This window comes from Lonchura striata, chromosome 2 (assembly GCF_046129695.1).
Source record: "Lonchura striata isolate bLonStr1 chromosome 2, bLonStr1.mat, whole genome shotgun sequence".
Taxonomy (NCBI): Eukaryota; Metazoa; Chordata; class Aves; order Passeriformes; family Estrildidae; genus Lonchura; species Lonchura striata.
In genome coordinates, this window is record NC_134604.1 from 87,007,325 (window position 1) to 87,020,691 (window position 13,367).

The following is a 13,367-nucleotide window of genomic DNA, read 5'->3' on the forward strand; positions in this document are numbered from 1 at the left end:
AGGCAAGGAGAAAAACAGGGAAATGCATGGTTGGAGAGACTACTGCTGAAATGGCTTTTGAATCTGAACTCTGCAAATGCATATCAACAAACCTTTTTCCTTCTGATCCATCTGTCATATTTGCATTTTTCTTACCACCACAGGTCATCATAATACCTGGCACCTAGACTGCACCATCATGGCAATGCACGAGCCAGGGAAGCCATGAGTTTCTCCCTAATATATTTCAAAAGTGATATGTGCAGAAAGAAATGATTGCAGCTCAAAGCAATCAAAACATACTCACTGTAAGAAGACACAACCTTCATCCTCTGTTTGTACACTCCTGCCATGTAGTCAAACCAGGGTGAGCCACAAAGGACTCTTTCTCTGCTCAAGAACATGTGCAAACAACCACACAGAAAGACTGGGTTACATTAAGAAGTTGTGGAGCTTTGTCAGATACAACCCTCTTGTTTTTAGTTTTAAGTACTTACAGTTGTGGATCATCTTTATTAAGAAACAAAACATAGCAACAAAAAGCTTCTTAGCAAAGATTTCTGGTCCCTTCTGCATAATTTTAAGTGTTTCCTTCCTGCTGAGACCACCACTGCTGCATTGGAACTAATTTATTTTTTAAGAAATACATAAAGGGTCTCTGAGGCTAAGTTTAAATTGCATTCCTACTGTCATATTTCCCAAGATACATTTGTATCCAGCTCCTTGGTACATGCATTCGGGTTTAAATCTTCCTAAGAGGACAAAATGCAGTCCTCCTAAGTCACTAACACTATTTTTGTTTGCTTAAGGTACTAGGAAAGTTTTGCTATCAAGTTGTAAGAGAGGAACACAAGTTATGCATTTTTACCTTTGAAAAGATACAGAAAACGTTTAGCACAGAATATTAATAATTGTCATTATGTTCATTTAACTGTCACTACAGTTCATTCACTCTTTCTCCTAAGTACAAATTTGTAGTTACCCACAATTTATTCAGAAATTATGCACAGTATTACCTGAGTATTCAACTGTAAGTATCCATTATTTGCTCTCCTGGGGCCTTAGGCAGAACCAGCAAGTATAACCAATGTCTTAATACTGATTTTTAAGAGACAGAAGAGTAGTCCTACTCTTAGTTGCCCTACTGGCAATTAAGTGACTCCAATGGATTTGGCCAGAGCAGGGACCAGTGTCCCCCCTGGGAGCAGTCAGGCAGTGAATCCAGTCCTCAGCAGCAGTACCAAAATGGGGAGCCCCACTGCCAGCAGGGCAGGGTTTATGAAGAGCTAATTCTGTTCAAAACCAAGGAAGTTTGATCGCAGCTTTCCCTTTTCCTACTTCCAGTTTTTCCCTAAGAACTTACGGTTTTCCCCTGGAATCAGCCTTACAGCTAACCAACCATATACAAAGAAAGTTTCCATAGGTTTCCTAGAAAATGCCATCCTTTTGAAATCTCATTTTTTGACAGGGCCACTTCACAGTAACAACCTGATCAGTCTGTCTGATGAGACAACATGTCACACAGAATATAACCTCCCTGATTTTTACCTGTATGTGATGCCAATTTCTCTTCATTTCTACAGCTTTTACTCTATCACTCCTATTATTAAAAAAGTAATAACCTGACTGTAACATATCTCTCTTTTTATTCATGATTTGTCATTTCCTAGTCATAAATATGAAGCAAATGGATTAATTTGTTTTATGAAGTTCGAAACCCCTGTAATTAAACAGTTGCTTCCTTAATGACAGTGTCATGGAGTTGAGTATGAAATTATTTCTAATATATGGATGACAAGATGTTCCCACAGCCAGTATTCTTTGGAATGCTGCTTTTTAATGGCCCATGCTTCTTGTCAACTAGTTTTAAGAAACCTGGTATTTTCCTCAAAATATTCACAAAGAATGAGAAATGCTGCATGCATCTCATGCACTCTTCTGAACCCTTCTCCAATAACCTAGAGTAAGGGTTTTGCCTCAACTTCTGATGAATACATCCCCAGAGGAGAACAAATCTACACGTCTGAGTGTCAGAATGAACTTAAAGGGTTGTTCATCTCTTGCATCACACAATTGGGCACAGGTACTCAAACAGTCCTCAGGGAGACAAATGAAAGCACATCCATTGTCCTATTGGTGTAACAGAATTTTACTTATTAGACAAATTCAAATCACAAGCTTAAAAAATTATTCTTAAAAAAAAATATTAAGTACTGTGAATTAGAGATAATAGTCCAGATTCTCATCTGATGTAAACTAGCAAATCCTCTGGACTCAGTGGAGATTCAAATGAAGAGGATGTGGTATATTACATCCAGCAAATGAACACTCACACATCACAGCAGACATGTTTTTAAAATATTATTATTCAGCTGATGTTTATAAAGTACTTTGACCATGAAAAGCTTGCTCTTCTTATTATTTATAATGTTTTAGCACATACAATTTGTTCAGTGCTGAAAGAAAAAAAAGTTCAAACAATAAAAGCAGTTCCTGACCCAAAGGGCTTCCAGCCTAAAAAACAAGCATCAAGAAGAGAGAACATGCTGTGAAAGCAGGAGAAGGGAACAATCTATAGTTATTACTTGTCTATTGTTTTCTTACAACTTATAATCATCACAGAAAGAGAAAATTTTTAGATGGGATCTCAGTGAGGGACAGGTGGTAACTGTGCGTTGACACTGGGAGGAAGGGACAATAGGAAACACCACACAGAGAGAAATAAAAAGCCAAAGATGATTTCAAGCATTAATGGTTGAAAAGGGGTAAGAGGTAAAAAGAAAAAAATAAGGGGTAAAGTCCAAGACACAGGCTGGAGTAGAGTTGTAAAGGAGATGTGAGATAAAAGAGGACACTTTTTTTTTTTTTTTTTTTTTTTTTTTTTTTTTTTTTTTTGAGAGGGAGGTATAATTGCTGAGCATTTTCTGTAAAAAGGTCAAGCTGGTCCAGCCTGTTACCATACTGAGAGAGTGACCCCTCTCACCCCAAAGTAGCTGCTTACAGTTATCTGAAAGTAAACATTGTGATCTCCTACTTTGACTGAAGAAGTATGTGTAGAATTAGCTTTCTAAAACTGTCTCTGGTAAACAACATGCAACATAAGAAAAAAAAAATCTTGCCTTACTCAAATATAAAATGTAGAGACTAAAAGCCAAGCAACCTGGAATCAAGAAGTTACAAAAGGTTCATTTATAAGACTGCTGGATGTCTGACCACTTTTTGTTAATAGCAACTTCCAAACAAAACGCTCATTGACTTCAAATGGAGCAGGAACAGACCCAAAGATAGCAAATGAACTAATAATTCAGTACAAGGTCTGTAAAACACACTGGGCCATCTTATACTGTGGCATCTGATATTGATCTTAGCTTGGAAGCTATACAGCCATACATTTTTTACAGGACTATCCAACCCCTACAAAACTGATGTTAACTCAAAATGCACAGAAGTATCAGGTAACTACCAAATAAACAAATTACATACTCAGCTTCTTTTACCTAAACAAACACTGTTTTGTTTGTGGCTAACAAACATCTTACATTCAAAATTATTTTCTTGGTTGGTACAACACAGTAAGTGCTTTAATACATCTGCTAATTGCTTTTAATGAGTGGGGAACAACTCTGCCTGTGCATGTATCTTACATCAGCTTTTGAGGAGAGCCTTTACTGACTGGTCTTCACTATTGCTGTGCCTAAACCTAAGCACAGAGTTAAGGACCTGGCTGAATTTTGATCTTGATTTGTTAAATAAAGCAAATAACAAAACAAATGCCTGTAATGCAGAACTAGTCTGGGCACTCTGATTAGGTCCTTTGGTCTGTTCATTTGCTGCTTTCCATCATGTATAGTATGTTTACTGATGTACAACAGGCGTATAAAACACCTCCATCTGTGATTTTCCATCTCTTTTTGTCCAGTGTAAACAAATGCAAACCTGTAACACACTGGAGAATCTACATCCTTGACACTGGACAAGTAAAACTACACATGTAGCACACAAATAAATGCATAGAGAAAGAAGAACAGGAGTCAGGGCTGTGGTTTGAAGTCTGTTGATAACATATAACAGATTACTCTGTTGGTCAGCACTAACAACACCTTGAGTTAAGTTGGGCTGATCACCCTAAAATGTTCCAAAAAAAGCTTCCCAAATTGGCACAAGTTTTGTTTATGCCACAGATTGGTATGTTTTCTTAAAATTCCTTTTGAGTTTGTGCTCAGCTTTCACTATTTGAATTATAGTAGTTTTCTGGAAAGCAGAAGTGCTATTGGCATCCATACAATCTGGGAAAACTACTGTTTAGTAGAAAATAGCTTACAATATTCTACCATTAGAGTTTACTAGCTAAATACTGTCTTATAGTCACTACATGATATATCATTACATTTTCTGTGTTACAGCAAAGCAAAAGACATAGCATGTATTAATTGGAAACAAAATTCATTAATAGTATAATAGCAACAATCTATTAAAATTGGTTAGCATGCCTCTGTTCATTTGGAAACACCTTTTGATTTTTCCAAAAACATCTCAAATAAATTAAGAAAATTTAAAAAAGAAAACAACACTTTAGAACAACACATTAATATTTAATTACTGCACTTCTAAGCAAAATGTTCACCAAATACTTCAAAAAGTGGATATTCAGTCACAAATTAAGTGCACAAATTGCCATTATGGCCACATTCAAAATAATAAAGGACAACATTCATTCTTGTTGCAGAGAAAATTAAGTCTCTTTAAGTGTTGCTCTTTGCCATGAAGTACTTTCTATCTATGTAGTGTATTTTATTTCCCTTTTTGGCAACAACTGCACAACTTTGAAGACATTCTCATAAGTCTTCATAGCTGAACATCACCAAGTTCAAAAGCTTTGTTTTAGCCAGTTAAGTACAGAATTCACACCAGATTTCTTGAGAATGTCCATAACTTGCCCCGTGGCAAGCAGGCAGGATGGCAGGAGGGCAGCATGCAACATCCACCCTGCCTGCAAATGGGAGAATGACCCAGGGCCCCAGAGCACTGCTGACCTTCACAACAGGCTTTGGAAGCTTTCACTAAGCCAAAGTAAGCTTTTATTTATTACTGTTTGCTCGACTTTTCAAAACTCACTATTCCAAACCACTTGTCAAACAGCTGCTTCGTGATAAACTTTCAGCCCATGATCTGATACTCCAAGCTAAAGCTGGTGGCAAAACTTAGTGCCCCAAAAAGGACTCAGAAACACGACAGCAACCCCCTTGCTCCCCTCACTAGGCACTGCTCTGCGTATTTGTGCAGTTCAACCCCTACAAAGGGGTGAAAGTTTAGCAGTGAATGCAGGCCTGCCACTATGCAATGATTTCTAATGTGCTTTTTGGAGTCCTTCTGATGAACTCACCTTCTAAACTGCAACAGCTATAGAGGAAAACAAGTAACAAGAGCTATGAAACCACAAGATTGCAAGAAACGCAAATACAGATATTTTTAAGACAGTAATTTAGCTGGAAAAGAGTTGATGTCTCTTTGGACCCATACAGGACTCTTGTGGCAAACACAGTCATTTGAAAGTGGTTCCAGAACAGTCAAGAAGTGTGCTAAAAAGGTTATGAGAAGAAGCAATGGCCAGACACAGCCTAGATCCCTAATGTCCCAGAGTTACGTTGTTAGTTTTTCAAATCATTATTAACTCAAATAGCCTGCTCAGAGAACAGAGTAATGGACAGCCCACTTTTGCTGAAAAAGAAAATAGACCCAATGTATCTCTTTATTCAAGGAGAAAGGGAACAGCACTCAAATGTGTAAAAGCATTATTTCTGCCACTTTTGTTTAATAGAAAAAAACATGTAATTTAATTGTAAAGCCATGCATATGGACTGTAAAATTAAAATCAGGCCAGAGATAAATGTTATGGTTTGGATATAAACTGAATATCGGTATTTATAATTGAAACGAGGACATAACCTTAACTTGTGTCACAGAGAGAAACACTATAATTAAAAACTTTTATGGGGTAATAACTAATTTTGTATTATCCATGCTCTTTAAAGTTCCCATAGCAATGTAAAAGTTTTATTAGGCTCAATGTTATCAATGTATGCATTTATGAGCACCCACATTATTCCGCGCAAGCTGTTCTCATCATCCTGAAGTCTTTTGCGAGAGGCAGCTCAACTAACGGGACTCGCTGGTCCAGCTTCTTTCGCTACACCTGCCACCGAGGAGATAAGCCAGCGCTGTCGAACGCGCACCCTACTGACAGAAGCCATAGCTCACCTAACACGGTTTTAAACAAAATGCACACTGGTATGTGATTCCCGGCAAAAGAAACCCCAGCTCCCCGCACTCCAGAGCCGGCGGGCGGGCGCGCAGTGCCGCCGCTGCTCCGCGGAGCGCGCCCGCTTGGAGCGCACCCGCCCGGCCCGGCCCGGCCCGGCTCGGCTCGGCCCGGCCCGGCCCGCGGGGGAAGGCAGCGCGGCTGCCCGCGCCGGCTCCGCGGCACCGCACTCGCGTCCCACCGCGGGCTCCCACCGCGGCATCGCCCCGCGGGTCCCGGCGCTTCCCCGCACCCCGGGGGCTCCAGCGGGGAGCGGAGCGCTTCCTCCCCACGCCGCGGACCTCCGCTGGACCCGACGGGGGCCCGCCGCCCCGGGGCCGGCGGCGGGGAGCGGCGGCCGCCCGGGGGCAGCGTGACTCCCGCAGCAAACTCCGGGACTTGGCAGAGGCAGCAGCTTGGGGAGGGTGGTGCAGGGGGGAGGGCAGCGCTTCCCACCTCCAGCCGCTAATGACATTTCTAGAAATTGTTTCCCCTCCTCCCTGGCAGCCCCGCACCCGCCGCCGTGGCGGGCAGGGACGGGGGTGTGCAGGGGGAGGTCAAGGGCATGCAGCGCGGGGGGTGCAATAAAGACAGCCCGGGAGGGAGTTGAGGAGCGAAGGTGGGGGTGGGGGGTGAAAGGGGCGTGCAGAAAAGATGGGGGATGAGTCCAACTCGAGGTACCAGAGGTGGGTGGGCACAAGGTATTATTGAGGGGAAGAGGGTGACAGTGGGGGGGGGGGAGGGGGGGGCGGAGGGACGAGTGCAGGTGACCCCTCCAGCCAAACACCACACTCATCTCCCAGACCCACCCTGGAAGTCAGGGGATGGGGGCAGTCGTCCCTCTGCCCCTGCCAAGCCAGCGATGCTTGGAGAGCAAGTGACAGAGGAGACACTGCTAATACACCCGCTGTCCCAGTTATTGTACCCTCGGGCCAATGCACCCCCCTTATTGCACGCCCACTATTGCTGCACCCCAAATTTACTGCACCTCTCCAGGTAAGTGCACACTCACTCCAAATTATTGCACATGCCCCAGTTATCGCGCCCCCTCCAGTTACCGCACATCCCCCGCAGCCCCTGTGTCCCCGCGCCCGGGGGGAGCAGAGGCACCACTCACCATAGAGAGTCGAGGTCCCACTCCTGAAGGAGAGCTAAGTCGAAGCTGTCCATGGTGAGCGATGTCAGCGCCGCCGCGCTGCAACCACACGGCGTCCGGGGCGCATCGTAACTGCACCGCGGGCAGGGCGAGGGCGCGGAGCACCCCCGGCGCCGCCGCCGGCCGCTCTCCGCACACGCGCGGGAGGGGACGGACCCCACAGCCCCCTTCCTCCGCTTCCCCCTAGGAAAGAAGCAAGCACCCTGCCCCCAGAAGAAAGCACACGGTGCCGCCGCTCGTGTGCGAGCGGCGCGGCGCGGCTGGGCTCGGCTGGGCTCGGCTCGGCCGCCGCCGCCGCCGCGCTCCGCTCCCGCCCCGCTCCCCCGCGCCTCCTCCCGCCCGCCCGCCCGCCGCCGGGAGCGCGGCCGAGGCGGCGCCCGCCCCGCGCACGCAGCGCCCGCGTCCGCGCAGCGCCCGCCCGGCGCGGGGGGGCGGCACAGCCCGCCGGGCAGGGGGAGTGCTGGCAACTTGCGCCCGGGTGGGGGGTTTGGCCCGCCGAAGTTGGGTTTGGGGTGGGTTTTTTCCCCCTCTTCCTCCTCCTCCTGGCCAGGTACCCTGGGGTGGCCCACAACACCCCGGGTCACCAGCACCTCACGCGTGGTAAAGCACCACGATGCTCGGCTGAGAAGCGCTGGGGAGAAATTGTGGCATTTATTGTGGGCCGGGGCCGGGGCTATAGCCGTTGTTCGCCGTGATGGAGCCAGCGGCCCGGAATGCTCCCACCGGCTCTCTCCGCAGTCCAGGGGTTGGGCTGGGTTAAGGCCTTTTTGCACCAGTTCTTCATTAGATATGTAATAAACTGCACCTGTGCAAGTCTTCATGTCCGTACAGGTCCACCTAGACCTGCACAGGCAAATAAAGGTCCCTGGATTGCACAAAGCATTTAAAAATGAGTGATCTCTGGTTAAAAATAAAAGTACCAATCATCAGCATTTGCCACCCAAAGCGAGTAAGATGCCTTGCACTGCCATCCAGCCTGTGTGAGGCACCGGCTGTGATATCTGGCTGGCCAGGGGAGGCAGGCGCTTCTGATTTGTAGTTGCTGAATCACATTAAGAGAGGTTAACACACATTAAATACTTTCCAGAATACTGGGCTTTTCAGCTAAGCTGTGAGTAGCTGCCAGAGAACTGCCATGTCATCGCAGACAGGGAGAAGAAATGTGCAAAATCCGTGACGAAAACGGGGCTATTCATGCAACAGCACCAACGTGAATATCTGCAGAGCGATCCCACACTGGGAGATCCCTGCTCTTGGAGACCGAGCCAACCCAGCTGGCAGCTGGCTAGGGCACCCTGACGTGCATGACACCCTGGCAGCCCAAAGCAGTGCTCAGGCTCAAGTATTTATGCAGGCTTTTCGTTGGATTTTGTGATTGTATGTTGTTCGTTCCCGAGTTAGCTTGATTTAATTTAGGGCTGGTAACCTTGCACAAGCTGCGGCGCAGCTTCGGCTGCGGCATAGGCACCCTCCAAGGAAAAGGTTCGAAAACCCGTTTGCACGGGTCTGAAAACAGTTTGCACGCCAATGTCGGCAAGTCATCTGAAAGTCCCAAGCCACTCCACAGTTGCTTCTGTTCCCTTCCACAGCCAAGGTGGTGCTGCCTCCTACTGCCAGAAGTCCCCCGACCCTCGGGATGTGGCACATCTTCAGCCTGGAGTGACACATGGGAGCCGGCTCCTGTAATGCCTGTCTCCTCACTTTGCCCAGCGTGTGTCCCGGTTGGGCAGTCTTGTGGCATCCCCTGCCTACCCAGAGCAAATGAAATGAAAATGAAAAAAATTCATGCCAGTTCAGATGCCAGGCTTGGTACAGTATTAATAGGCACATAAAGCCACCGGAAAACAGGTTTTCTGTCAGCTGGAGTAAAGCTTACCACAACAGAAGATTGAGCCTGGAAAGCAGGTAACATTCTCAACAAATACATTACTTATGTGTGAAGGAGTGAAGGGCAGCATATTTATGCTGACCTTTTCAAACCACAGCCTGTGCTGCCTCACTCTTCTTATTTTAAGGGAGGTTGTGCAACACCCATTGCAGCATGACCCCTATTCTTTCCCTGAGACCCAACTTAAGCAATGATTTGCAGAAGTGCTTAAATCACCTCTGAAATGGTACATACAGCAGGGCAAGCTTACGCTGCCTTTATGGACTATATCACTAGAAGTGGGACCCCCTTTACACCAGTGCTGGAATTTACCCCAGGTCATTCTGTAAAGAGCAAGGTGGATTGCAATGCTCACAAGTGGTAGCTGAAGTGTGGGGACTTGGAAGCAAAATTCATCTTCCAAACTGAGATCAATAGAAAATGTAAACAGCATAAACAGCACTGAGTGAATTAAATTTCAAAGAGTAATACATAATGATAGGCAGTATGTTTTGTTTTTAATATGTTTTAGCACAAAAAATTATTATTTTTCTTTTACATTTCTTGATTGTGTATCATTATCCTGGTGTTCTTTTCTTTCCCATCATGGCCGTGATTCTCCTCTCAAGCAGAGCAGAGAACATCAAGACTAATTGCATTGAAATTAATGTCAATTCAAAATCCCAACTGCTTTGGCTATCTGCCAGGTGCTTAATGTTTCCTCTGACCCTGGTGGCATTTTTTAAACTCTTTGTATGTGAGACCTCACCTACAGGTTAACCTTCCACCCCTAAATTTGCTTCCTCTGTGATGTGCCTGGCTGGGCTCCTCTGCTGGCTCCTCAGTATAATGCTGTGGATGGTCCCTCTGGCTGGAGCATCCCCTGTGCTCCATGTCTTATTCATTCAAATCCTTCCCTCCTTCCAGCCACTGAACAGTAAACTCACCTGCTGCTTTCTTACTTAGAAGTGTCCCATCTATCTTCAGTGGGTTCCATGATCAAAACCATAACATACAGTAAATTGACACAGACTGTTTAAAAAAACTCCAGGATGGTGACTGAAGAAAGTCCTTCCCCACTGCCTGCTGCAATCCACAGCTTTCCCACAGCCACCAGCAATCCCCTGTCATCCCTTGCTGTGTGACTTGTCAATGTATTTTCAACTCCTGTAGGGAATGAAACCTGCATTTTTACGAAAGCGTGCCATTATATAAATAAAAATATGTAATGTGCTAACCCTGCTCATTATACATATACTTTTCATTATCCATATAGACATTACTTGCCTCTTCATTGTGCTCTTTCCTGTTAACAACTATTCAATAAGTATAAGCAAGCAACTGTGCCCAGTCAAGCAGACTTTTTAAGAAGACCAGAAGGCCTAGGAACAATATGCAATTCAAATCCCTTACATAAAGATTGCATGCAACAGGGAAGCTGAACATCATCTTAAAAGTTGACATTTCCCTCTTCTCAGACTCTCTGTCTTATGTGTGGCATAGCAACTGCCTGAGGAAGAGTAAAGATAATTTTAATGTAACATAAAATAAGGGGGAGGTGAGAAATACTACATTCCTAGTCAACATCCTGTACGCAAAATACCACCATAGTATCTCTTTGGTATGACCTACCTTTAAAACATGTACCCAGCAAGAAATTAATTCCTAGTGAATTCATAAGACCTTAGCTGAATGCTTTCAAAGAATAAAAGAGAGGAATTCTGGAGGTGGCCAGTTTAGGAAATGTTTTAGCATTAGTACAGCGTGTCTCAAGAAGAAGAAATTCTACATCTTGCCCAACTTGTGATACACCAGAGTGGTGGGACTCAGGCAGAACCTCTTTTTCGCCTGTGAATTTCAGTGTTTTCTGGAGACAACCCATGTACATGCAGCGTGGTCCAGGATGAGACAGTGCATGTCACATCTTGTGGTGTCGGAGACAAAGTGAGGGCTGTTACACCTCACCACATCTCTTCAGTAAATCCATGCCTGCTCTTGTCCCAACAGCCTAATCCATCAGCAATTCCTTCAGAGGGCAGACTGCTGCATTGTTTGGCAGGGAGGGTTACCAAACAGTCACATGTGTGGAAGTGTGATGACTTCCACCTCTCACTGCAAGGCAGTGCTCCATGGCAGCTCTGGTAACTGCTCTGAGCCCTTGTGCAGGCTGTGACAGGACACACGTGGTTCCTCGGTGAGTGTTTGCAAAACGCCTAGACACAAATCTCTTCCATGAGTTGAAAAGCCAAGAAGCATTATTTAGTCTTGCTTTAGCATCTCATCACCATTCTGAGCAGTACCTATTTCTGCTGGGCACCAGCTCCACAGGGGCAAGAGATCCTAAATTAGAGCTAGTTTTGCAGAATCAGTCCCTCAGTGCTTTTGGATGTGTTTTGTTTTTCCAGGGGTCTCTAAAGTAGTCTAATGAGTATACTTTATAATAGGTTTGCTATTTAAATTCAAATACAGTGTTCCAATGTGGATACTTACACGCTTAAGTGTAAAGAGTTTTCAATGTAGTAGTGGGTTTTCATGACCTCATAGTTTACAGCAAAGGCAAACCCACTGGATTATCTAGTCTGGCCATATGTATATCACAGCCTATCCAGTGTCACTGTTCTTCCCATATTGAGCTCAGTAACTTGCAGTTTGAGCAGATGCACAGTCCATAGTTTAGTACTCTTAATGTAATAAAATGCACATTTGAGAACAATTTTTCTCTCTAACTAACTTTACTTTCTCCCTGTATCTTTATGTCTTCAACCAGATAATGTTTCATTAAATCAGTGATAAGTTCCAGCACAATGGTTAGCGTTGCTTCAGCAGAGAGAGAAATGAGCTCTGAATTGTGTTTCCCTATTTATTTAAACTTACAATCTGCTTTGAAATTCGTTAGGATGAAACTTGTGTTTATGCCTGATCACTAACATACGCCTAACCTTAACTGACTCAGCAGGTGCAAGTGCTCCTTGATTCTGTGCTCTTACACGCTCCTTTATTGCATTATTGTATATTGTATTCGTTAGGTGGCTCTTCTCTAGTCACTACAAAAGATGCCAAAAATATTGTGAATGATTTCTCTCCTGTAAATATCATCACAGTCTATTTATACACTGTAGCTTCTGAGATTTGATAAGACCAGAGTGTAATATGGCATGGATACAGATGCTGTCAAAGTTAAGTTAACACAACATATTTCATCACTCTCCCACTTAACATGCATAATACACAAATGGTTGAAGCTATCACTCTTTTAAAGAAGCAAAATATATGGATTTAATTTTTAATGATTTAACTTGGTAATTAATCCAAATTATTAGTTAACAATAGTTAAAACAGAGAACTATAATGGATTCTCTGGATAAAGAAAATATTTATTATTTTAATAAGGTGCATGGCTGGAAGTCTAAGTCAAGTCTTAGTCTACTGGCCACATATTGCTCTTGATTCACACATAATACCGCCACAGAGGTAGGTGCATGGCTGTGTCCCCAAACAAAGAAATATAAATTGCTGCTTCCAAGTATTGATGACAACATCTATCATGTCAGCTGCAGAATTGATCCATCTTAAATTATAAACCAGGGCTGATGGAATTATGCCAATTAGAGAGACACAGATTTTTTTTTTTTTTTCTGCTTATTTTTCTCTTTCCTATAGTTTTTACCCACACAAAAGGTCTGGAGACCTATTTATATTATCAAAGTCTTTTTGTCACCTGAGCCCCAAAGAAAGATTTTAAAAGAAAATGTAATTGCCGAACAGAAGTGCTGTGAGGGCTGTTTCAAGCTCAGGGGAGGAGAAGGTCAAGTTTTTAACCTGGAAACAAAAGGACTGAACACAACGCTATGAGTGGGCTTTCCCTGGGGTCCAGGTCAAACAAAGCCCTTTTGCTGCATGGTGGCTTTGTGGTGATGGGGAGGGCACGACCTGCTGGCAATGAGCATAGCAGGTACACACCACCCTCCAAACCAGAGCCCACCGAGGGGTCTGCAGGCTGGGGTCAGGCACAGGGGCCAGGGGGGAAGCAAAGAGGGTGTCCCCAGTGACAGCTCCCAATTACACTT

At 44.5% G+C, this 13,367-nt stretch overlaps 1 protein-coding gene across 1 annotated transcript in view; it reads right to left on the reverse strand.

Moving 5' to 3' along the window:
• Positions 1–7,714, reverse strand: part of AFF3 (ALF transcription elongation factor 3) — a 319,278-nt gene extending 311,564 nt beyond the window's left edge. Inside the window, exon 1 of the mRNA XM_021538600.2 lies at positions 7,395–7,714. Coding sequence (XP_021394275.2) covers positions 7,395–7,447 — 53 coding nt within the window. The 5' untranslated portion in view covers positions 7,448–7,714. The remainder of the gene's footprint in view (positions 1–7,394) is intronic.
• Positions 7,715–13,367: the final 5,653 nt, after the last annotated feature.